The sequence below is a fragment of the Saccopteryx leptura genome, chromosome 3 (genome assembly GCF_036850995.1).
Source record: "Saccopteryx leptura isolate mSacLep1 chromosome 3, mSacLep1_pri_phased_curated, whole genome shotgun sequence".
In the NCBI taxonomy this organism is placed as follows: domain Eukaryota; kingdom Metazoa; phylum Chordata; class Mammalia; order Chiroptera; family Emballonuridae; genus Saccopteryx; species Saccopteryx leptura.
In genome coordinates, this window is record NC_089505.1 from 174,686,932 (window position 1) to 174,713,366 (window position 26,435).

The 26,435-nt window shown below is 42.4% G+C and overlaps 1 protein-coding gene across 4 annotated transcripts in view; it reads left to right on the forward strand.

The window, feature by feature from the left end:
- Window positions 1-26,435, forward strand: part of DUSP22 (dual specificity phosphatase 22) — a 75,379-nt gene that overhangs the window by 20,377 nt on the left and 28,567 nt on the right. For all 4 annotated transcript variants that reach the window (XM_066376899.1, XM_066376901.1, XM_066376900.1 and 1 more), the window contains exon 4: window positions 20,567-20,616. In XM_066376899.1, coding sequence (XP_066232996.1) covers window positions 20,567-20,616 — 50 coding nt within the window. The remainder of the gene's footprint in view (window positions 1-20,566; window positions 20,617-26,435) is intronic.

Genomic DNA, 26,435 nt, shown 5'->3' on the forward strand with positions numbered 1-26,435 from the left:
AAAGTTATTGCAACTGACATGCTCATATCAAGTTATTGGAATAGAGGAGACTCATCAGGCAGGGATCCTGACGTTTCAGGCCTTTGGTTGGCCCTTGCCTGATGCTACCCCTATTTTAAATTCCACATTTAGTTCCAGAAGCTGCAGTCTCACTCAGCCTGAGAGAAGTCAGGGACATTGTTTGTTTAGAGTAGGTCGGGAATTAAATGGATTTTATTCTGTAGCAGCTTCATGTTATGCTGACCTTTTGTGACATCCTGGTATAGATAGAATAGGCAGTATGGAAGATTACACAGGTTTTGTGCCTCTTACTTCCTCTTAGGTGTAATATGTTGCAACACCTGGCCAATAACAATACTATTGAATTCTATCCACCATGAAAATCCTCCTGAATATGCTGAAGACATTTCTGGTTATTATGCATTTATTGATTTTATTTAGGAAAAACTTTAAGGAACATGGTTTATTTTAATTAGATTAGACTGGGTTTTCTATTATTTGGGTTATATTTGGAGGGGTTTTCCAATATATATTAGCAGGGTCTCACACTCTTCCTAGCAACCCGATAGGCAGAAGAAAATGGAAGACATTGTTCTTGGACCTCTAGAGTGGCTAGGCCTTGCTTGCCTCTGGTCAAGTGGAGCCAGAAAGTCTTTGATGCTGTTTTGGTGGATGAGACAAGATTTCTTTATCTTCTGAACCGATGATATGAAGCGAGGTTGTCAATTAAGGGAAAAAGGTCTGAAGCTTCAATTATTCTGTCTTCTGAAGAGTGTTGGAGGAGCAGATCCTCCAGAATGAAGACTGAGAAACTTGGTAGACACTTGGGGAACTTCATACTCCCTTGAGTCAGCCCTAAACCACCATATGATATTCTGAAGAGCTCTGATCCATTTTTATGCCAGCTGAACAGGGTCCTAGAGATTACCTACTTCATCACTGTGTGCACAAGAAAGCTGAAATTCAGAGACACGAAGAGACTGGCACTTGATCCTGTAGCTGGTATGTGGCTTCATGGAAACCTAGATCTTCTCTCTCAGGCTGAGATTTTCCCAGAGTGCCTCAGTGCCTTGGTCCTCTGATTCCCCTGATTTTGCTACCAGTATAGTAGATATTGCCACATCAGATTTGGGAAGATTGTACCATTTTCACCCTTATTAGCAGTATATGAAAGTGTGTGGTTCCCCAAGCCATCACTAACACAGAGTTTTATTCTTCTTTACTTTTTATTAGCAACATTTCTTTCCTCACATTGTTGAATCACTTGTCTAGACATTTCTTCCCTTTAAAGGCAGGGAGTTAAGGATTTATTGTTTTCTTGAGCTCTTACTACATGCCAGGCCCTGGGGTAGATAACAGTAAGACTCAACATTTGACCTGGCAAAGTCCTTAGTGTATAAACAAGATATGTATTATGGTTGTTTTACATATGTATGTGAATAACAATGACCGGCACTGAAAAAGGAGCTCTGGCTCTGGGCAGGCACTCGGAACCAAGTAGGACAGAGGTTGTGGGAGCTCTGAGCATGAGGCCTGTCTTCTGCCATGTGAATCTGGAAGCATTTGCAGTGACCAGCCATTTGATTGAGTCTTTGGAAATAACTGGGATTTTGGGAAATCTGGTTGGTAGCATTCCAGCCAGGAGAGGCCGGTGGACAGTGACAAGACATAACTTCTGGTGAGGGCCCTGACTCTGCAAGGTCACACCTATTTAGTTCAGTCCTCTCAGAACTCTGTGAGCCCAGCAAGGCATCATCCTGGTACCTTCATAGCATAATTAGGTCTGACAATTTGCTCACATCACCTGCTAGCCAATGGCAGAGCTAAGAGGAAAAAATTATCATTGCCACACACATAATTTCAATAGGTGTTAAGCCTAGACCTGTAATTGCCGTATTCTTCGCTCCATAAGTCGCATCTGACCATACGACACACCAGGGTTTTAAGGAAGAAAATAAGAAAATTATATTGGAACCAAATGATGTGTTAAAATATTTAATAAAATACCGTATTTTTTGCTCCGTAAGATACACAGGCATTTTCCCCTTCACTTTTTTGGGGGAAAGTGCGTCTTATGGAGCAAAAAATAGAGTATAACATATAAGTGGGGAAACCCTTTTCTGTTTCTGTGTGTAGGACTCGGTGGGGAAGTTGCATTTGGTCAGAAGTGTTTTCTTATTTGTGAGCCTAGTCTTGAGCACCTACTGGCTGCTTCAGATTTGAGAAGCAGCGGAAACTCCTGTCACAAAGACAAGGCTTTTTAAAATCAGAAGCCTCACATTGTTAAAGCTGCTGAGGAAGTAATATTGAGTAATGAAAGGTCTCTCCCTTCCCCTGAAAAAAGAAACAGAACTCTATCTTTCTAATGTAAAAAATTTCAGAGTTTGTTTCATTTTTCATTATGGGTATTTAACCAGAACACCTGCAGGAAACAAAACTATTTTTCACTATTCACAAAAATGCTTCAAAAAAGTAATCTCATTCCTTTACTGGCCTAATAAGCCATGGATTTTTAATTTTTAATTAATGTTTATTTTAGGATCAAATTGAACAAATATTGTTTGGTCTCTTCATGTGTGAAACAGTGTCTCTTGATGTGTGAAATAGTTAACCCCTGTACATGTAAAGCAAAGCATGGTATGTATACAGAGAGGATTTTGAGCTTGAATTCAGCTTGGATATTCTTTTCATTTTAAATTGAGACTTTTATATTTTGAACCGTTCAAGTTGCAGTTTTTTAAGTCATAATCTTTTAAGGAATAAGATGTTTTCATTGGTGGGCATTTATTCCTGGTGATTCTATTTTATATTTCCTTGAACCCCAAAGACATTCCTTTTTGGAGGTGTCCAGGTTCAAAATTTAATTTTAACAGTTTTGTTTGTAGTTGGCCACTTGTCCTGGTTCTAATATTTACTGTTATCTATCTGTCCGCATTGCTGTTTTATTTGTGAGGAAACACCAGTCTGCTCAGGCTGTGGTCTGAGAGTCTGTGAGGCTCCTAGAAGGACCTCATTCACCTGCCACATGGCTGTTGGCTGACCACCCCCATTTCTCTCCTTCCACCTGCAAAACAAACAAGAACCAAGTTTTTAAAAGGCATTTGAAGTATAAGAAACTGTCCTTCTTTGTGCAATTTTTTTCTCTCATCCTTGTATTGCTCACCCAAGCACTACCCTCCCCTCAAAGCCAGTCCAGCTCTCCTTCTGAGAAGGACACTCCCAGTGCCCTTCAACCTCGGGGCTTCTTCCCTTTTTTCTATAACCTGTGTGTTTGTACCCTGTTGGGTTGTGATCTTTCTTTGTTCTGTGGCGGCTTCTTTCTTCTTTAATACATCAAGTGGCCACTTGACCCCTGTTTGATTATCCGACTCTTCACTGCCTCTATCCAGGCTCCTGAGCTGGTCTCAGGGCTCCTGCTGGCCGGTGCTCCATCAAGGTCCTCCTGCCCACCTCGAGGACTCAGCCTGGTCTGGTGCACAGGGTCCCTCTTCAGATGCTTCCTGAGAGTAAGAGCCACATGCACTTTCAACTCTGTTCCAAAGTGAGATACTGTGTCTTTGGTGACTTGTAGCTCCCTGGGATGGAGGTGAGGGTTGAAAGAAGACATATGCTAAGAATGATATATTAATCGCAAGTGATCTATGAAACCAGAGGGTCTGCTTAACTTATTGTAGCTTTGTTTATGTGGATTGTTTGTGCAGTTTCTTGCTTACAAGCATTGGCAAATGCAGATGTCCTGCTTTATAGAGCTGCTGTGTCCTATGTATGTTCAGGATTACCTTGTGCTAAGTTATTACAACCAAGAATCCCCTGTGAGACTTCTGTGACCTCCTGATTGATCTCTTAAGTGTTCTTCAGCTACCTTTGGTTGACATTAGAAACATGGTCCTTTAAAAAGAACAACACTACATCAAAGACACAGCAGGTGAATAAGAAATGAGAAGATGTGCCGCAGCAGTGTGCTCGAGGTAGAGGCAGAGTTGGTTGAAATGTTGTCTCAGGTTTCAGGGAGCTTATAGCCAGATCATGAAAAGCTAAGAGAACATTCAGGGCACAGGGGCACATGTTCTGGCTCACAAGCGAGAGCCTCCGTGCCTATGGTCCTCCTCTGGTGGCTACACAGGCAGACTTCAGGACCTCACCCCAGGCGTGCCTTTCTTACTGGTGACCACATAGTCTTCAGCTCTCAGGACCCACAAGTTCATTCTGTCCATGACCTTCAAGTCACAGGAGCTATAGACCACATTTCCCCTGGCACAGAAAGATAACTGCTGAAAGCTACATGTCTTATCTCGTACACAGAGAGGTATGGGCAAGGATGTTCATTCACTGAAGCTCTATTTATAATAGCAAAAAATTGTAGCCAACCTACTTGTTCAGCAGAAGTTTAAGTTCTGTTATAATATATCCACATTAAGAAATAGTCTGCAGAGGCCTTGGCCCTCATCTGCAGTAGAGCATTGGCCTGGTGTGTGGATGTCCCGGGTTCAATTCCAAGTCAGGGCATACAGGAGAAGCGCCCATCTACTTCTCCACCCCTCCAGCTCTCTCTTTTCTCTCTCTATCTCTCTCTTCTCCTCCCGCAGCCATGGCTCAGTTGGAGCAAGTTGGTCCCGGGTGCTGAGGATGGCCCCATGGCCTCACCTCAGGCACTAAAATATTTTATCTCACTTGCCAAGCAACAGAGCTTCTGCTCCAGATAGCAGAGCATCGCCCCATAGGAGGCTTGTCAGGTGGATCCCGGTTGGGGCTCATGCGGGAGTCTATCTCTCTGCCTCCCTGCTTCTCACTTAAGAAAAGAAAAAGAAATGTGCAGCAGAAATTCAAAAAGAAGGGTAATGTTTATATGTGTGTACAGAAAAGATTAATTGTCAAGCAAAAGCAAGTTGTAAAATAATATCTACAATGTGATCTCATTTAAATGGAATTAAGTACCAATTATATATTTCTGATGGACATATGAAAGGGTGTAAATGCACACATAAGTGTTGGAAAGAACCTTATCAAACTTCTAAGATGGTGAAGAAGAAGTAGATTAGAAGGAGAGAAGAGGGTGGAAAGGATGAGTTTCACTTTTTCTCTATTATTATTTATTTTTTGTAATGGGAGTGTCTTCATAGTATCTCTCTAAATAACAAAAGGTGAGGACGGAAGATAGGCAGGTGAGTGGCCATACTCTTGGTGTCAAAGTAGTGACAGGAGGTTGCATTTGGTTGTTCAGACATGGCTAGCATGGGTTCTGTGTTTGGTTAAGAGTGTTCCTGTGGATTCATGTGTGAACATGTGACATCAGACAAGCTACATCCTTGTCAGTCATGGTCAGTAGGTACAAAACATTCATTTCAGTCATCTTAATTGTTAGAGGGATAAGTTAGCACAAGACACAGATTTTGAATATATCAGTCATGGTCAGTAGGTACAAAACATTCATTTCAGTCATCTTAATTGTTAGAGGGATAAGTTAGCACAAGACACAGATTTTGAATATATAGATTTTATTTTCAATATTAGTTATGTTCTATTTCATTGTTCTAGTTAAATAAGTTTATGACCTTTTTTAGGATTCCTAATTCCCTTAGTTATGTAGTTTGAAGCATTGAGCAAGATTTCCTATTTGGATTAGCCATTGTTTCCAGTGTGGATGAGTTCAGTTATTTTACTGGCATTGCAGAAAATAGCACACTATGCAATCACTAATGAGGTGCAGGGCCCTTGAAAACAGATCATTGTGTAACCTGGGATGGTTTCCAGATTGGCAGTGGTTTCCAGTGAGCCTCAGGTGTTCTCACCTCTCTAGGAAATTCTCTTTGATGACACCCAAATATCAGTGGTACCCACTATATACCAAAAGCTCACAGCACCTTTCATGTGCTGAGGTAGATTTGTTTGAAACCAACCTCAGACTTAAATAGAAATGACTCAAACAGAAATGATCATGGTAGGTATCGAAAACTATCTAGTAATTGCTCTTTCTTGAATCAAGCTGTATCTGAGTTCCTTGTGTGTGGGCGTAAAGTGCATGAGAAGGCAGCTACATCTCGCTGCTGACCCTCTGTCACAAACTCATTTACAAGTGGAGTCCTGAAGCCAGAATCGCAACAGGAATGGACTGGAAAGGGCTTTAAATCTTCTGGTACTTCCTTGAGTCTAGAGATGAATTGTTATTTTATTTTTGTCTCTAAATTAAAGAGATCTGTGTTAACCTTCCTTTTGCCTGACTTTCTAGAGCACCCTGCACTTTAACTGTGGACCTTTATTTAGTATTCAAACTTACCAGCGTCTCCACGTAACTGAAGACTTCCTCAAAACATGTTTCTTACACTTTTTCTTTAAGTCAAGTCCCAGTTTCTTCCTCATTCCCTGCTGAGGTCCCTCTGGTCCCACCTCTCCTGCCCCCCGCCCCCCATGTAATTGAGGACAAACACATGGTGTACAAATGCTGTGTTCCCAGAATGTGCTTACCTAGTGTGCATTCCTCCCAGCAGCAAGACCTGCCAGGATCTCCAAACCAAAGTCTCAGGAGAAGCATGTAGCACATGGTCTGTCCTCTGTGTGGCGCTGCAGTGGTCGTAGACACTGACTAGGTTGCCATAAGTACTGAAGTGCATGGTGTGGGTGGTATGGTAGTGGTCCATGCCCATGGCCTGGGGGATTTGGGAAAGACTGTGAAGAGGGGTGTTTAGGCAACCTTGTAGGACGAATATGGTTTGGTTCAGTGGGGAGCTATGTCTCAAGTAGGAGGAATCATTTCAAGCTGGTCAGGAAGGGGAAACAAGACCAAAGCCACTGGAGATGCACAGAAGTCAACCACTTATAGACTGAAGAAGGCCTGGTAGGGTGAGGTGGTGCCATCGTCAGTTCTCCTTTCAGCAATACTGGGGATTATTCCTTCAGATCCAGCAGAAGTTTATTAACTACTTATTTATTAAGTAACTACTGTGTGGTAGGAGTTGGGGATAAAATACGGTACAAATAGGGGTAAGACGGGGTCCGGTGTTAAGAAGGGACAGGCACAGATTTCCTTACAACTGTGTCGAGTTGCAAATATGTAACAGGTGAGGGTCCATGGGGCACTCAGGAGAAAATGGCTAACTCTTCCAGGTCAGCCAGGCTTTGCCAAGGAGTTGACACTTTTGTGCCATACTAAAAGATAACAGGTTAGCTAGGTAGTAATGGTGAGAAGGGGGTAAGAAAGCAGTGCGTACGGGGCATGCGGGAGCACAGGCACACAGAGGCAGCGTTGTTCTGGGACTCGTGACAAGCTCCTTGGAGCAGGTCTGCAGGTGGCCAGGCTGGAAGAGGAGGCCCAGAGCAGGTTAGGAAGGGTTTTACTTGTCAGGTTGAGGCTAAACTTTATCTGTGTGCATCAGAGACTTAGCAAAGGTTTGTGAACAAAGTCAGGTAACATTCAGATTTTTTACCAGGATTTTGACTAGGGAAAGAGATGGAGTGAGAGAGATTGATACCGAGGAAGCTGTAGGGACGCCCTTACCCTTATCCTGGTCAGAAGTGATGATGGTTTGAACTGGGATGCTGGGAGGTGGGATATTTTCCATAGAAGTAATTTCCACAAAATGACTCAGCAAGGCTGTCAATAAAAGGATGGAAAAAGATTCCTAGCATCCATGAACCAAAAGAAAGGTGAAAGCAGTAATCGTATCAGCTAAATAGAACTGAAAGCAAAAGAAAAGAAAATCATTGCAATCAGGGGAACAGTTCATCAAGAAGTTACAACAGCCATGAACTTGTAGGTACTTCATAAAGCAGCTTCAAAATATAGAAAGCCATTTCTCAGGTGGGACAAATAGGAGTTGTTCACTGGTTGGACATGGGGAGTGTAGCGGGGGGGATGTTAAGGATGTCTGAGGTCACAGCTTGGTGGACTGAAAGAATAGCTGTGCCACTGAAGGATGTGAGTACTCCAGGAGGCAGAGATGGCATTGAGAAAGAACCAAGCTCAGTTCTGAGTGAGATGCTCATGTGATTCCCAAGCAGATAGATGTTCGTTGGTACAGGGCTCAAGAGAGAGACCTAGGCTGGCAGTGAAGGCCTCGGCATCATCAGCTAAGCCGTTGGGGTTGAATAAGACCATGCAGGAAAATGCTACTACACCATGACCAAGAGGTTAGGCGATGAACAGAATCCTGGGAGGCTGGAAGCACCTGTCTTTAAGTGGTGCTACAACATTCAAACCATGTAAACATGGGATCCCATCAGTCACCATATGTTGTGAGGTGGATACATCTTGATTACTATTCCTAAGACCATACCTCTTGATGGGTTTTATTTGATCTCAGATCTTTGGAGTATATTCCTTGGGGTTTCCTGCATAGGGCACTGCAGGACACGAAGACACTGGAGAGGAGTTCTGGGGCAGATACTCTGCAGCTCTTTCACCATTAACCGTTAACAAGAAGGCTCTTGTGGATGGCCATATTGAGTCTGTGGACACTAGATGGGACAGAGTAAGTGACACTGGGGCAAATATGGAAAGCTTTAATAGGGGATGCATTTTGCCAAGGAGTTTAAAAGGGAAGAGCAGCCTAGTGTACTGGAAAGAACCAAGGAGAGGGTTGTGTTTGGGACACACTGCCCAGCATGTGACTACAGAGCAGCAGGACCCCCGAGTATCCTGGTGGGCTGGCATGGCAGAGGCTGTCTAGCCCCGGAAGACTGAGTTGGTGTCAGGCTCCTTGGGTGCATGTCCTTCCAGTCTGCAATCAGATGTTTGAGAAGTTATAAGTGGCTGGTTGGTTAATACTCAAAGCACTGTTAGTGGCTTTATCATTGCCATCATTGTTTTTAGCCATAAGAAAAAAAATGACTTAAATGTAGCCTGGTTTACTGAAGTCTGGTTTAAGCAAATTTGCCATTTTCAGGTGCTCGTAATAATTCAGTGCTGGTAAGGACTGCAGGTGGACTTTGTGCCCGCCACACCTGCAAGGGAAGTGATCCAGTCTGACTTTGAAGCCGAGAGTGAAGCAGTGGCCCCGAGCTGGTGTCATCACTTGGTGCAGGCTGAGAACAGCTCGTTCCCACACTGCTTTTTTGAAGTATTTTTCCTTCTCTTTCTCTGTGGTCTGACTCTTGGGATGTTTTGGAGACCTTTTTGTGTGTGCTGTGGCAGAGTTTAGTGTCGAACCCATGTTTGAATTGAGAAATTACTTCTCTCCTTTCAGTTATCACCACAGCTAGTAGGGATGTTAAATTTCAGCGTTCATTGAGCAGGGCTCCTGCAGAAGACGGGGAGTGCAGGTGACAGTTCAGGGTGGCCACTGCTGTGCACAGCATAGGGAGGGGGAGAGAAAGTGCATGTATCTGATCTGAGTTACAGCCTCCTCCTCTTGAGGGCCCACTTGTGGACATGCTTATTTAGTCCTCAGATGTTTTCCCCATTAAGGGGGTGAGGTAACCTACAAGTATTCTTAAGCAAGAAACACAGCCTTCTGCCAGGAAAAGGAGAGGGCATTTGGGAAAGCTGCCCTCAGGCCTACCCTTTATCATTCTAATGTCTGCAAACAGACTTTCCTGACAATTGTGTGATCACGAGGTGAAATGTCTCAAGCCCAGACTTTGTCTTCAGCCTCCTGGTCTTGGAAACTTTTCCTAAGCAGAGTATCTTAGAGATCATTGCCAAGTGCACTGGCCTTAAGAGCAGGCGGTCAGGGCCTAGGAATGGGTCACTTGAATTGACCTATTTAATGAAATACATTGTCGGAGACCAGCCCCTCTGCACCCAAGCAGAAGGCAGTTCCAAATCTACTGTGAGTGATTGCTAATTTTTTTTTATTTTTTTAATTTTTCTGAAGCTGGAAACGGGGAGGCAGTCAGACAGACTCCCGCATGTGCCCGACCGGGATCCACCGGCACGCCCACCAGGGGGCGATGCTCTGTCATGACCAGAGCCACTCTAGCGCCTGGGGCAGAGGCCAAGGAGCCATCCCCAGCGCCCGGGCCATCTTTTGCTCCAGTGGAGCCTCGGCTGCGGGAGGGGAAGAGAGAGACAGAAAGGAAGGAGAGGGGGAGGGGTGGTGAAGCAGATGGGCGCTTCTCCTGTGTGCCCTGGCCGGGAATCGAACCCGGGACTCCTGCACACCAGGCCGACGCTCTACCACTGAGCCAACCGGCCAGGGCCAGTGATTGCTAATTTAAACTGCAATATAGCATGCCCCAAAGACAAAGTAAATCTCATAGCTAACGAAGTAAGAATTACATTTTCAAGCCTTTGATCTTTCTAAACGTTCCTTTAAACCGAGGCTTTGTACCTTTTCTGATGGAAGCCTCTCTTGCTGCTGCTCCTACATGTGCAATGACACCATGGTTCAATGGTTTCAACCAATCATCTCAAGGTCCTACAGACCCCAGTGAGAGACCTCTGACCTCCTTGGTGGCCTGTGGTGTGTGTGTGTGTGTGTGCCTCTTTCTCTCTCTCTCTCTCTCCTTGTGAGTTCCCCTTGCACAGGCTCTAACCAAGGTGGCTTGGGACTTCCTTCTGTGCCCAGTGCAAGAGGATGCAGCTGTCAAAGTAAAAATAGCCCATTGGATTGCTTTCAATGGCAGCCGTTGGGGAAAGAGGATTTCATGAGTGCTGCCCCTTTGAAGGAAGGACCTGGAACACTGACCATCCAATACTTAGAGCAGAGCAAGGAAAGTGATTCCCTTTCCTGTCACGTTTGGGAAGTAGAATACCTCACACCTGCTGTATGTGAATGTACCATGAAACTTAGAAGTTTAGTACAATCTCTAATAACCCACATTCACCTGCATTGTCATGGAATGCTTTTCCTTATAATGAGGAGAAATGAGAGAGCTCCTATTCTATGCTTTACTTCTCTTCACCCCCGGCTCTGAGTTCCGTAGCTCTTCCTATGCAGCTCACACCTGACCTTCACCGCGTCCACCTTTTGCATGTTGTTTGCCAGCCCGTGGGGGATTGGTCGACTCTAGAGCAGTGTCCTGATCTGTGTCAGTGTGTGCTTCATTCTCGAAACCATTGCCAGGGTCTGATCCCAAATGAAGGATGTGACATTAGGCCCAAGGGATCGTGAATGTTATTTAGGAAAATCTTAAGTTATGTGAATTGTGTCCAAGCCTGAAGACAGTCTACAAAGCCGATAGCTCACCTTGCAGTAGGTTTATCATTCTGTGTCCAGTGAGGGGGTCTGCTTGTGTTTGTGTTTGGTCATCTGTGTGAGAGACTACAGTGCTGTACTGCGCCCTGAGTAGAGAGCTATATTTAAGAAGGAAAACAGTCACCCTGACAAGATAGTGAACGCGGCTCAGGCATGCGCACTTCTCCAGGTCTCAGGGACAAACTGAAAAGTGAGCGTGGCTCTCTGTGCTGGCTTTCCTGGCTCACCTGCTCTCAGCATTCTGCCACCTGGCCTGTGCAGCCCGTGTGTGCTGATAACAGCGGACTGCCATCAAGTGGAGGCCATGACAACAAACTTGCCTTCCACCATCTATTTAGCACCTACCAACTGCACCTAATATATTGCATATAATTTCCTTGTTTAAAAAGTTCTATAGTAGAGGGAAATTCCTCTGTCTCATTCTCTTGCAGAGTAGGAAGGGAACTAAACACAACTAAGGATTGAATGTTTCTATTCCAAGAAGGGGATGTGCTATATCATATTTAAACATAGAGGGCACACAGTAACTTTGTCAGATATCAGTGTCTAGATCAGGGCTTGGCACCCTCTTTCTATCAAATCCCAGACAGTAAATATTTTGGGCTTTGTTGGGTCGTAAAGTTTCTGTGGTAACTGTTGTCCCCTGTAGTGCAAAAGGAGCTCAAGACGATGTGTCAGTGGCCATACATGGCTGTGTCCCCAAGGTCTCAGCTGGTCAGCTCTGCTCTTCATGGCCAGGTGGCTGGGAGCATAAACTGGAATAGATCTTACTGACCAGGCCGGCATTGCCAGGGGTCTGTGATAGGCCTAAAGCTTGCATCTGCAATGTAATGCCAGTCTTGAAAATTTCTTAGCATTTTACATGCCTTCACCTTAGTTACAATTGTCCACTGTTAGTGAGACCAGTCACAATATCCTGCTGAGACCATTGAGAAGAGTGGTTTTGTATGAATATTACAGAACCAACATTGGGGTGGTTAACTCTTTTGTGGATCTGTGCAGACCAGCAGTTGAAAACCACTGATTTAGAGCACGTAGAAAACTAAAGATGGAGGCCTAGCCCTTTAAGGTGACTCACACCTGGCCTGCATCGCTCTGGAGCCAGCTCTAGGTGCCTCTGCCCAGCCAGGGACAGTGCTTTGAGGGCACGCTGGATTGGCGGCCATGTACTTAAAATTGTAAAAGTGAATCTCCCTTCCCATGTATTCCTTCCTTTACTTCACAACATTAATGGATGGTCTTTGAAGAGAGAAGAGCTAGGATACTGAGAGAAAGATGACTAAGATAGAGTCTGTGCATTCGAAGAATTTGGAGTCTAGAGAGACTGACCATTCACCAGCAATGACTACCCTCTGTCCTGGGTCCCTGGTGCATTTGTGCTGGCTTTGTGTTGTGCTGTGTGTTGAGGGGGCATTTAGAACAGGCAGCTGGAGTCAGTCTGAGGGGAGGGAGATGAGGTCAGGGGAGGTTTTATTGAGGAAGTGTTACTGGAAAGAGTTTGAAGGACAAGGGTACTCCAGAGGGAAGAAACCTCAGGAACCCTGAGGAGGGTGGGCAGGAAAGTATAAGACATTTGGAGAGGCTCACAAGCAGGTCAGGATACCGAGAGTTTGGTGAGTTGGGGGGAGTCACAGGGGGCAAGTATGAAGGTGAGGTCAGGTCAGCTGTGGACAAGTATTAAAGGACTGTGGACAGGATTATTTTTATTTTGCAGACAGGAAGGATGCACTGTTGTTGAGAGACCAGATGACAGTGTACCTTTGTATCAAGTTTTATAAGGAGAATCTGTAGAATGCTCCTGAAGTTTCTACTGTTGACTTCTGATAATTGCTAAGCATCAGTGTTCATTCACAGTAATAATTTTAAATAGTCATTGAGCATTAACATTTATTAAGTAATACTGTGCAGTTACTTGGTTTGGAGACTGCTGAAACTTGAGTCACATTGAGTACATCAGCAAGTCCCCAGATAGAACTGAAATCACAGAAGAGGGCTTTCAGTGGTAGGTTTGAGCTGGTGTGAACCTTCCTCACTGTCTTCCTTCCCATAACCCGCCCTTGTTGGCTCAAGGAAATCTGATGTGCTGACTATGCCCACTTTAGCCTTTCATTGAAATAGCTTGAGCAAAAATAAGCATTTGGGTCCTCATCTGTTGATCTGACGAGTCAAATGTATGTCATTTTTTGACTAACCTGAAAGAAGTTAACAGGTGTTAGAGGTTTCTCATTTGCATTTTTTTCTCACAAAATCAAACTAAGAGCTAAATCTTATCTCTCCACTCTGACCTTACCACCACTCTCCACCCCATCAAGCACCACAGAGTTCTTGGAAGTTGTTATTTGTAGTAGTGTTTCCTAAATTTAGCTGGTACAGGAAGAATCAGTGGCAAATAGGTACCTTAGGAAGATTCATCTTCAGTTTAGAACCTAGACTTAAAATAAGAATTATGTATCACAGTTGAAAAATGGTATTTATCCTCTGTGGTCATTTTCTAGTTAGTTATTTGAGATTTTTGTTACGGTACAAATAGTTAAAAAGAGAGGTAGCTGAGAATCTCACCCATTAGCCCTTACTAGCTTTTGTGTTTTATGCTAACTTCCAGTTTTTAGTCCACAGACATACATGTTTTGCAGATGTAATCTTACTATGTATATACTTTTGTATTCTACCTTTGCCCTTTAAAATGTGATTGGCCATGTGAAAATTCTTAAACTCAGAAATAATAGTCAAAATGCATGTGCCAGACACTGGGTTTGGCTCCCACACACATAAACTAGATGGGAACTTTCATATGCTTTCTTTGGAGCGCAACACTCTGTGAGCAAGGGGCTTGATAATGGAGACTAAGGCTGTCAAATCTACCATTTGTATCTGAAAACAGCTTCAAGTCTGTGATGGCCATTTCCTGGGTCTTTAAGAGTGTGGCCAAACTGATTTTTTCAGGGTCAAATTACCTGTAGGGTTATATAGAGGTACAGGAGTAGTCAAATTCAGAGACAGGAAGGTGAAGAAGTGTTATCAGGAGCTGGGAGGAGGAAAATGTGAAGTTGGTGTTTAATGAGTACAGAATTTTAACCCGGCAAGATGAAACATTTAGGGAGGGGGTGGATGATCGAGATGTAAATGTGAGTATTCTTTTATGCACTGAACTGTATACTTAAAATGGCTAAAATGTTATATATATTTTATAATATGCTATGTATATTTTTACCACAATAAAATAAAGTATAGAGAGTGATTGTCTCAAGAGGGAGTGGCTTTTGTTTTTTGTAATAGTACACTAATTCCTGGGGGATACATTCCAAGACCCCAGTGGATGTCTGAAACTAGATTGTACAAAGTACGTTTATCTTACATACACTTCATCTCTCCTCACTGGCATATTCAAATTGCCAGCATCACTACGATTGCACTTTGGGGCAATTATTAAGTAAAATAAGGGTGACTCGAACACAGGCACTGCGATACTATGACAGTCGATCCAATAACCCAGACAGCTACCAAGTGACTTAACGGATGGGAAGCGTCCACAGCGTGTGGATGTGCTGGATGAAGGGGTGATTCCAGTGCTGGCTGGGATGGTGCAAGGCATTGCAAGGTTTCATCACACTATTCAGAAGGGCGTGCAATTTAAAGCTTATGAATTGTTTATTTCTGGAATCTTCCATTCAATATTTTCGTACTGTGGTTGACCGCAGGTAACTGAAACCGCGGACAGCAAAACCTCAGATAAGGAGGGACTACTGTATGAGCTGTGGCCTTGGTCAGGTGTGGGACAGGTCCACATTTAAATTTATTTTAATTTTATGTTTCTTCTTTTGGAGTCAGATTTTTTGCGAGTATTGTGAAATTAAGCTCTTGCTAGGATCCCTAGTGTATTTTGCTCAACTCGCTAATGGGTGTTAGATGATCAGTGTTAATAAAGAGCTCTGTATTTGGGAACCTCAGAGTTCAATTCAGCATGCCACCCTGAGAACTCGTAAATGTGATGGTCAAAGAAAAAATAACTTTGAAGAGGACCTCACCTGTGTGCACACCCATGTTGCTACTGGTACCTGATGGGATAAGATGAAAACCAAGGTTTCTATATGTGTCACTTTTATTAGCAGCTAAAATAGTTCTTCCATTGCAGAGATTTCTCAATTCTTGCCACTTCTTGAACTCCCTCTCCTTTTAGTATTTTCTCTTACGTTTTGGTTGGTCAGAGAGTAGAATTATACTCTGTAACTGGTTTCTGCTAGCTTTCCCAGAAAACAGGTTCTGAAGGGCTTGGTCTTTCTTTTGAAAAGTAAAATATCAACTAAGCCCTTCAGATGACTCTTACTTACAATGTTTCAGAAAGAAAAGACCAGTGAATTTTAGAAATTGTACTTGAAACAAGCGAGAGTTTGATCTCTTTACTAATCCTGAGATCAGATCTTCACCTGCTTTTAAGTACTTGCCTACATACCATTTTAGGTGTACACTTTAGTTTCAGGCCCAAAGAAAGGCTAAAACTTACTTTTGGTGGTTACTGGGCTTGTTGAAACAGAAAACTAAACAATATTAGAACTTTTGAGAATGTGCACTTAGAAAGCTTTAACCTTTTGTTCAAGAAGAGCCCCTGGGATACTTTCTAAACTCTCATTTCACCCAAGTACTGTCTATTGTTTCTTTCAAAGGCCGATACAAAAACTTCTTCAAAAAGTTTTAGTTGGCAGATCTCGTATAACTCTTACTTTTCTGTATTTTCCTAATTTTTTTCCACATTATGTAATACTAATTGATGTGTTGCTTGGTATTATGAATATTCAGTGTGTATGAGGTCAGTGCATATAAGAGGCTTTTTCATAATCTCCGCCTTTTTTCTCCCTCAGGCCCCCATCACATCAGTGTTGGTGCGATTCTCTAAACCTGTTCGTCCAAGCAAATGGCCTTACCATCGAAATAAATTAGCTGCTTGTTTCCCCCTAGAAATCATGATGGTCTTAAAGAAGCAGAGACTCAGTTTCTGGGGGTTTTGTTTGTTTGTTTGTTTTTATATTTCAGTGCAGTCTTGGGCCAACTGGTAGTTGTAACTTGACATTTATTAGCTCCATAAAAGTTTAATATTAGTTGGATTTATTTAGTAAGAATTTTATTTCAAAAAGAAGATAACCAATTTTAGTTTTATGGATTTTTTAATATTAGAGATAATATAAAATAGTAAGTTCCATAAATGCTATACTAATAGAAACACTGCTACTATTTTTTAAATTAATTAATTAATTTATTTTAGAGAGGAGGGGGGAGATAGAGAGAGAGAGAGAGAGAGAGAGAGAGAGAGAAGGGGGAGGAGCAGGAAGCATCAACTCCCATATGTGCCTTGACCAGGCAAGCCAGGGTTTTGAACCGGCAACCTCAGTGTTTCCAGGTTGATGCTTTATCCACTGCGCCACCACAGGTCAGGCGCTACTATTTTTGATAACATGAATTTTTCAGATTGTTATAGAATGTTCTTTTGTGTTACTCTAAATTTGCTATACTTGCCATAATTGAGCCGAAGACAGATATCTCATCCCTTTTCTCTGTCTCTACGAAACTCAGCACTAGAGAATGGTCTTCTGTTTAGGTCCAATTGATGAAAATTGACTGCAGATCACATTAAAATATTTGCAGAACCCAATCTCTTTACTAGTAAGATCATTTTAAGTTCATCCAGATTTCTTGTAGCACTGAGGTCCTTCATGCTGCCAGCACTCTTGCTGCTTTCTGAATTAGTAATTAACCGCCATGAATTGCACACGTGTGCAGGCATCGAAGCATTTTTTCAGGTACCTTATGTTCTACAGTCTGTAGCCTCCAGGGAAGATATTTTTCGTGCTTTGTTAATGACTAAGCCAAGATAAATAGATGTTCTTAGGTGGCGAGCAGCTGAACATTTCGACAGTTTTGACTCCTTTCTTTGCTACATTTGCATAGTTTGTCTCCTTATGATTGTAGTTCAGAGTGAGCTGCTCCTCAGCGTGTCCCGTGGAATAGACAGTCAGGAGACTGGTGCCTGGAGCAGGCTGTGCAGGTGCCCGTCACACAGCACGGCCACAAGTTCAGCCTTGGTTCTGGGGTCACCACAATACAGCGTGGGCACTTGACAATATTTCTCTTCCCTTGCTCTAGTCTTGTGTTGTGATCTTTATGCTCATTGTTTTTCATCTTGTTCTCATCATTCAGTATACATTTAGGGAGTGCCTACCAACTCCGTACTAGGCACCATTTCAAAGAAGGTTAGTGTCATATCTTTGAGAGGACATGATCTTTTTTCTGCCCTGCATAATCGTTCGGGATCCCCAAACTTGTGGCTAGGAGCTACTCTGTTCCTTAGAAGCTTAGAAGGCTCACAGAAAGGAAGCCGTAGATGCCACACACCGATCCCAGCTAGTGAAGGTGAGGGGCCCACCATGGACCAAAGTTGCCTGCTCACCCTCTGTAGCTCAGGAAGAGAGGAAGTCTCCTCTGCCATTTTTGTAGTTTCTTCTACTTCTGGGGCTGGCCTGCTTTTCTTTTGTGCACCAGGCACCACAGAGGGGAATGTGATTCCATTTAGGGTCACATTGATGCCTGAAGAATGCACAATGCTTTGCAATCACACTGCTGTTGACAATTATCGTGAATGCTCTTAATAAGCTAAGAGTTTTTTTGCCTTCCCTTCTGGCCAGTCTCTTCCTTTTCTTATTCTTTTTTTTTTCTCTTTCCTCCCAGTATATGGGCTGGGCTGACTTTAGATCCTGCTAGAATTAAATGGCTGTTAAGTCAGCCTGTATGACAAGCAGGAATTTCTATTCTGTCCTAGAGGAGATCACCTCAGCGTCCTTGATTAATTTATGTTGCTCAGACTGATGATCACAATGGAAGGGAAGGTGAAGACCTGAAAGCCCTCTCATCCCCCTGGAGGTATCATTCTGAAAGAGGTTGGAGGAAGTGTCCGGGAGGAAGGGATTTCACAAGCTCTGGGCCTAATCTATGGACAACTTTCACTTAAGAGTAAATGAAAAAAGTGAGTCATTTCAGTGGTGGCTGTCAGAACTGGATCAGACTATGTTTCTACACCAACAAGCCTGTTTGGAGCAAAGGAGTAAAGTAACCTTTTTTTACACTGTATTTTCCTTTTCCATTTTCTTTCCCTTTAAATCATTGCTCTAGCTCTGGCTGGTTTGCTCAGTGGTAGAGTGTCAACTGGTGTGTGAAAGTTCCGGGTTTGATTCCTGGTCAGGGCACACAGGAGAAGTGACCATCTGCTTCTCCATTCTTACCCCTTCTCTCCCTCTCCCCCTCGTGCAGCCATAGCTCAAATGGTTCGAGCAAAGTTGGCCCTGGGCACTGAGGATGGCTCCATAGCCTCACCTCAGACACTAAAATATCTTGGTTGCCAAGCAATGGAGCAGCTGCCCTAGGTGGGCAGAGAGCATCACCCAGGTAGAGGGCTTGCGAGGTGGATCCTGGCCAGGGCACATGCAGTAGTCTGTCTTTCTGCCTCCCCACATCTCATTTAATAAAATAAAGTAAAATAAAATCACTGCTCTACTACCTGAGTTTGGAGGTGCTTGAGAACTTCAGACAACTGCCTCAGTGCTTCCCACAGAGCATGGCACCCAGAATCCAGGGAAAACGAGGGCAGAGACAGAAGGGGGCAGTTACGAATGATGAAGCAAAACTTGAAAGAGGAAGAATCTGCTGCTTCACTTTCTTCTGCTAGCAGCTGATCCTTAATTTTTATCCTTGGCATATGAACGCCCGTGTGATCTCATGTGAAATGTTCCCATCTGGATAAGCAGCGGTAAAACGTATCTTCTTCACAATCCAAAGGATCTTTTGTTGGGAGATGAAATGATTGGCTCAAAGCTGAAAATATATGTATATATCTATATCTATATACGCGCGCGTGTGTGTGAACTAAATAGGAAAAAAAAATTTTTTTCTGGCCCGTCATAATGACAACAGATTTCGTCTACACCACTGTCAGCAGTAAGGGGTGTATTGAGAGCTGATAATCTCTGGAGAAACAGGGTTTTAGCTGAAGTTCCAGGAGCAACACCCAGACCACACCATACAACCATCTTGGTGAGGTCTGCTGCTGCCTTTGCCACCGTCTGTCTGTACCTGCCTGCCAGACAGGTTCTCTGTACCATCTCACTCTTCTTTGCCAGGTTTCCAAATCTGCTGCTGTTGGTGTGTCAGGTACTGAAATCCAGTCTCGCATCTGCACCCTAATAGCAAAGGAGGCTGAGTAGTGTAGTTTGTGTGGGTCATGTATTGGGACATTGGGGTTCACCATAGGAGAGAACACCCATATGAACCTGTGACAGAGTTTGGGGGAACCACAGATTTAGATATTCCTTACAAGACTACATGAGTAAATACAGCACAGATATTCCTCTTGACAGAAGTTAATAGTAGAACTTTAGTGATCAACTGCAAAATTTTCAAATTTCTAAAAGACATTTTATGATTCTGTCTGCTGAGGAACCTATGGTTGCGTACGTCACTATGCTGTACATCTGCCCTCCTCTTACTCTCATAGGTTGGTGATTGTTCTAGTTTCTGATGTGTTCTCACACACATTTCTTATCCATTACATGGTGGCAGGATTGTTTGACATTCGTCTACCAAGAGAGGAGGGTTTTAAAAATGGTCCATCTAAGTCTTTATGAATCCATTTTCTTTTGCAAAGGTTGCTGAGATTTCTAGATTTTGTAGTTTTACTTGACATTGAAGACTTTTTAAACTATACTTTTAAGTCCCTTTGAAGAAGAAACAATCATGTTTTTAATAAAACAAATTTAACATGATTTTTGTGCAGCATGAACTTAACATAAAAATTTTTATAGATTTTTGTTCATAGAGAACTATTTGAAGTTTGCTGTTTTTCAAACTGTTCAGTTTTTTAAGCCTTTCAGTTTAATAAATAAACTCTTTTCTGGAAAAGAAGCAAAATCACATTATTTCCAATGTGTTGAAGCTCCTATCAAGTGTGTCAGTGAAATTGTAATCTCCGCATACTAAAATTTGGTATAGAAAACTGTAATGTAATACTATAAATCTTATTTGTCTTGCATCATAATATTATAATTTTTACTAACAGTGGTCCTAAATGAAATAGCAAAAAAATGTGAATAAGCTTCTAAAGTGATAGTTTTGAAACTTAACACTTACTGGAAAGTACTTAGTTATTTTACTTTTTTGTGTCCTGTCTACAAGCTGTTTCCAGACTAGAGCATGAATGCTTGTACATGTGATCATGGAACATAACCAGGAACCTAATTAAGGAGTTTTCCCCAGTTCCTTGGCAACAAAAGATGGGTGAAAAACTTCTGCTTTTTATTTGATTTGATTTGATTTTTGACCAAGTAAATAGTTCCTTTAAATATTTTTCTATACTGGGTCTCATCTTTTTATTTTATTCTTTTATCATTCTATAGGGGGTTAAATACCTGTGCATTCCAGCAGCGGATTCACCATCTCAAAACCTGTAAGTTTTTTTGTTTTGCTTTGTTGTTGTTTTTCTGTATTATTTGGAGATTTAATAATGAACGAAGGTCTCTAACAAACTAAGTAGAGTGAAGTCAAGGGGTCAGGGGGACCCTTGCTGCCATGCTCCACCGCTGCCTTCCGGGGGGGCCATGAGGCCCACAAAAGTTTGTGCTGCCACTTGGGCAGAGCTTAGCTGGGGGCCTGCTTCTTGCTCACCAGTCCTTCTCCACTAACTGGTGAGTGTCTGTAAGAGTCTAATTTTATAAAGAGTACCTCAGGCCAAACTTTTTGACATATTCACCCTTTCTCCAAAACAAACCCTTAAAGAAAGTGTTAGGTTTTTCTTTTTAATTTTTTTTATATTTTAAATATTTTATTGATTGCTTTTAGACAGAGAGAAAGAAGAAAGGGGAGAGAGAGAGAGAGAGAGACAAACATCGATTTGTTGTTCCAATTATGTTTGCATTCACTGTCGGGTTCTTGTATGTGTCCTGACTGAGGATGGAACCTGCAACCAGGGTGTGTCGGAATAGCACTAACCAGCTGATCTACCCAGCCAAGGAGAAGCTGTTAGGTTTTAGCTAAAACAGCACTGTCTGACAGAAGTAGAATATGAGCCACAAATGCATGTCCTCATGTAACTTTAAATTCCCTAGGAGGCACATTGAAAAAGGTAAAAAAGAAAGAGATGGGAATAATTTTAGTAATATGTATTATTTAACTGAATATATTCAAAATACTATCATGTCAACCATGTGCTCATTTTTTTTTTAACGAGACATTTTGCATCCTTTTTTCATATGAAAAAGAATGAAAAGTCAGGTAGCTTTTTTAACAGTTAAACAGCGCATCTCAGTTTGGATCAACTTTATTTCAAGTACTCAACAGCCACATGTGGTGAGTGGCCTCTTTGTGGAACAGCTTATCTTTAAAACCTGTCTGGGTTGAGTGAATAGATTTTTCTGGTTTGGGGAAGTCCAGTCCTCTCTTTCTTTCCAACTGAATACACCTTTGACACCATTTTGTCCCTAGAAAGATAAATTTGTAATTGCTATCTTTCCCAGATCACAGCAGTCATGTGGAGACCCATAAGATTGGGCTTTTGCAGCGTGGGGGACAGGTCTCCAGAGGCCCACAGCAGTGACAGCTCTAACATTCACACCCTTCAGTTTGAAGACGTGACCCAGAAAGACCATGTAGATTAATGTTTTACTGAAGCCTGAATTTGAACCATGCAGGCTGAGAAGCTGGGGGCAGAAGTCGAGTCAGCAGCCATTCAGTGTCCACTCTGCTTCACAGGCTGGCCATGTGCTGCCATTGGAGGTCAGATACCATGATCCTCGTAGCATTATGTATTACTGCTTTTCATCAGGGAAGTCATAAGCTATGGTGGTGTTTGTGAATTTGGAAGTCCATAGGCTTGTCAGGATTCATCCTTCATGATTCTCAAGTTCTATTGCCTACAAAATTTACATATCAGAAGTGCAGACCATGCAATCTTATATGCGGTATTCCAACTATCCAGCCTCTCTGGAAGCTGTCAAATTGGAACATTAGCCAACCATGAATTTTCACTGCTGCAGAGAAGAGATCATAGGTTATACAATAATTTTATGGGGTCTTCCTGTTTGACAGAAAAGAAAAAAAAATGGGCCTGGATTCAGATAGTTTGATGTGAGGAAGAATGAAGGGGCTAGATGAGGGGACGGGTGGCATAGAGCTAGATCAGGAAAGGGCAGAGGCTGGTTGGCAGTGGGGAAAAATACGTTCCACCCAGGCTTGTGTTTTCACAGTGACTCCATATTTCACAGGAAAGGTCAACCTTTAAGACTGCAAGAGGAAGGCTTCTACTGCAGTCACTCAGAAAAACAATAGTAGCTTAGGTCTGGAAGGAGAAGAAGCTTTAGAGAACTTCCTTGGTTACTAGTCGTGTCAGGAAACAGAAGTGGTTGGAAGGGCATGGTGTGTACGGAAGGAAGTGAGCCACTGCCTTTCTCTGAAGGCCGCAGCGATCTTCTGCCTGTGTTTTGGTAGCTATTTTTAGAATGGTTGCTTTACTCTTATCTCAACCTGAGATTCTAACATGATGTTGAAATTGTCAATACCCTGATTGGCACTTTGACTCTGGAAGAATCAGACTGTATAACACATTTTGGGATTTGTTGTCAGAGCAGATGACCACCATCTGTACTTAAGCTGCCCCAAGATTTAGCTTAGCTTGGAGCCAAGTAAAGACAAAGTTCTGACTTAACCAAGTGTAGACTGACTGTTGAGTGTCCCTGCACTATATAGACAAATAAGCAGTAGACCTAGAATTAGATAACTCAAATTTAAAACCAGTTTTGTCTTCACTGGGTAAGTCGTATTCATTACCCCATCCATACCTCAATTCTTTCATCTGAAAATAAGGCCTGCCTTTAGAATTTTTGGAGATGAGATCATGTATATGAAAGTGTTTTCTATAAACTCTAAGCACTTTTAAAACTACGAGTATATTACTATATCTTGAGACTTACAGAAAAGGGAGTTGAAAATAAGTTTTTGTGCTCAGGAAGCCTGCTTCACTTGGAAGATGTGCTTATGTGGAAGAGGGTATGGCAGCGGCTTCTCCAAATTCCAGTGTCTCATTTCAGATCTTCGGGCGAAATCAGCCCAGATACAGTCACCTTAGGGCCAAAGGACTAACCTGTAAGAGTTGAATTAATTCTCACATGTCCCAAATGTGTACAGTGATGTAAAAATATGTGGTTTGCCTTTTGAACCCTTTCTTTTAAGTGTGGTATGGGATACCAGTTTTCAATAAGGAGTGATTGCAGCATCCGTGTCCAGGGCTAACAAAAGAACTGTGCAGAGAACGCACCACGCTGCTATTTGGCATGAAGTCTTACGAGAGTATGACCTCTGTTTCATTTGGGAAAGGAAGTCATCAACAGGCAGAAAAACTGGCATGCTGCTGGGAGTCATACTTATATAACTATTTCTTGCTCTACTGAAGTGATATGGAGATAATGGAGTTAAGTTTGAACTCTGAGTGTGCTTGTATATTGAATGAGCCAGCCTATAAAATAGCTTGAGTTTCTCTATGCCTATTATAAACGTTTCATTGAAAAGCATAACATGCTTTCTAATAGGTGAGCGTGTTTCCATAGTAAATCAGACTGTTAACCTAATGTTTGCAGGCAGAACGTTTGACTATGTTTATATGACCTACCTCATTTCGTGCTGTCTGTAAATATTAGGAGCATATGAAGGCTGAAATGAACCTTCATTTCTCCATCATCAACCAATGTGGGTGGTCAAAAGGTATATACTCTTAATGCTCTTGCTAATAAAAGTGAAAGGGACCATATCTGTCACTTGGAAAATGTACTCTGGGTTACCCAGTTAGAACTAGTAGTTGTTTAGTCTAGCCAGTTGTAATTTCTGATGCCTGAGAGTTCCTATATTTAGTGACAAAATAAATTCTATAAAACTGTATTCTTTATTGTTTTAAACTTAACTGTTGATTTTTAAAATTATTTATAACCTTGGATATAGCTTAAGGTTCTATATCCTAAACCTTTACCCACAAATTTTTATACCATAGAATTCTTCTGGCTAGTTATGCTTACTAAGAGGTTTGTGACCTTTTGAAACTAGCTGCTTGCACTTGGCATTTAGTTGCTGCAGACTAACTGCCCAGAAAGGTCAGGCTTCAGCCTTGGACTTAATATCAACTCCCCATCTCATCTTCCAGGAACTCAATGTGCAGACACCATCTGAGATAATACTAACACCTAAAATTTCAGCTCAGTTTCCCCAACCACCTTGCCCTGTAAAAGTCAGGAAATATGAAAGTTTAAGTTCTTCTAGTCATAGTAACCCCCTCGTACTAGGCTGTCACGTTTCGCATGATCTGTCACAACTAAAGATGTCCTCGAGTTTGTATCCAGCGCACACACTGCGTGTTCCCCAAATGGCAGATGTTAGTTGGGTTGGTGAATTAAGGCTTTGGAAATATTTGCCCTTGCTTTCTTCCTCTCCTTTCTTAGGCAGGTTATTTTAAGCTAACTTCTCTCACTGTAAAGTACTTGTATCTCACACAATTCTTATAGTATGACGTGAGATAAGTAAAAGTGTTTTTCTTTATGAACACTAAGCATCTCCAAAAATAAAATTATATCTTCAGGTGTATTCAAGTTAGGAGTATTAATGTACTTTGAGAATGGGTGGTTAGATGTATAGTAGCTTGTTTTGTTCATTTTTATTTTAATGTTTATTCATGTTTTGTACCTAGCCATTTTTAAGAGAATAATTACTGTTTTCTACCTTCTGCTGCCAAGTCCAGGGGAATGTGGTCTGGGCTGTGGAGTCAGCAGCATTGCATCATTACAGTAGAGGCTTTGTGACATTCAGTGGTTTGAGATCAAGCAGATCTCTAAATTCCTTGAGGTTTTCGTGAGAAGAGGCATTAGCAATATGGAGAGCTTATTTTTAAAATACCAGTAAAATTTCCTTGCCCTATTCCACCTTTCTATCTTGTTGTGCATATTTCTGTAGTTTAGCTGATATCTTCTTTGCTCCCTCTTTTTACGTTGTTCTCTATTTGGCATTATTTAAAACGTGGTTTGCAAGATCAGAGCCAGGTGGCTCTTAGCGGCCCTTCCAAAAAGGTGCACACATGTGTGAATACACATGTGAACATACACAGACATGCTTACACACAGCTCCTAAGGACTTTGTAGTCTACAGAAATGAGAACTATGTGAAGAATGTGTATTGAGCTTTTCATAAGGCTTACCTTATTTAACTTGAACTATTTTTAATTAGATTATATCCACCTAGTTTTCTTAGTGTTGCACTAGTCTTTGTGAAATGATTTTGTACTAGGTGGTAGAGAGGTTTTGTTTTTGTTTTGTTTTGTTTTAGTTTGCTTTTTTTTTTAATTTCTGTTTTAATTTTTTTTTATTTATTCATTTTAGAGAGGAGAGGGAGAGACAAAGAGAGAGAGAGGAGAGACAGAGAGAGAGAAGGGGGGGAGGAGCTGGAAGCATCAACTCCCATATGTGCCTTGACCAGGCAAGCCCAGGGTTTCGAACCTGCGACCTCAGCATTTCCAGGTCGACACTTTATCCACTGTGCCACCACAGGTCAGGCCTAGTTTGCTTTTAAAATAACTTTATCTCACAGTATAAAAAGTAAGGTACAGCCCTGGCCAGTTGGCTCAGCGGTAGAGCGTCGGCCTAGCGTGCGGAGGACCCGGGTTCGATTCCGGCCAGGGCACATAGGAGAAGCGCCCATTTGCTTCTCCACCCCTCCGCCGCGCCTTCCTCTCTGTCTCTCTCTTCCCCTCCCGCAGCCAAGGCTCCATTGGAGCAAAGATGGCCCGGGCGCTGGGGATGGCTCCTTGGCCTCTGCCTCAGGCGCTAGAGTGGCTCTGGTCGCAACATGGCAACCCCCAGGATGGGCAGAGCATCGCCCCCTGGTGGGCAGAGCGTCGCCCCATGGTGGGCGTGCCGGGTGGATCCCGGTCGGGCGCATGCGGGAGTCTGTCTGACTGTCTCTCCCCATTTCCAGCTTCAGAAAAATGCAAAAAAAAAAAAAAAAAAAAAGTAAGGTACAAATAACCTAAATGAAAAATGGTCAGAGGATATGAATAAATATCTTTCCAAAGAAGACATATAAGTTGCTAATAGGTACATAAAAAGTGTTCAGCATCGCTAATTATTAGGGAAACACAAATCAGAACCACAATGAGTTACCACCTTACACCTGTTAGAATGGCTATTATCAATAATACAATTAACAACAAGTGCTGGTGAGGATGTGGAGAAAAGG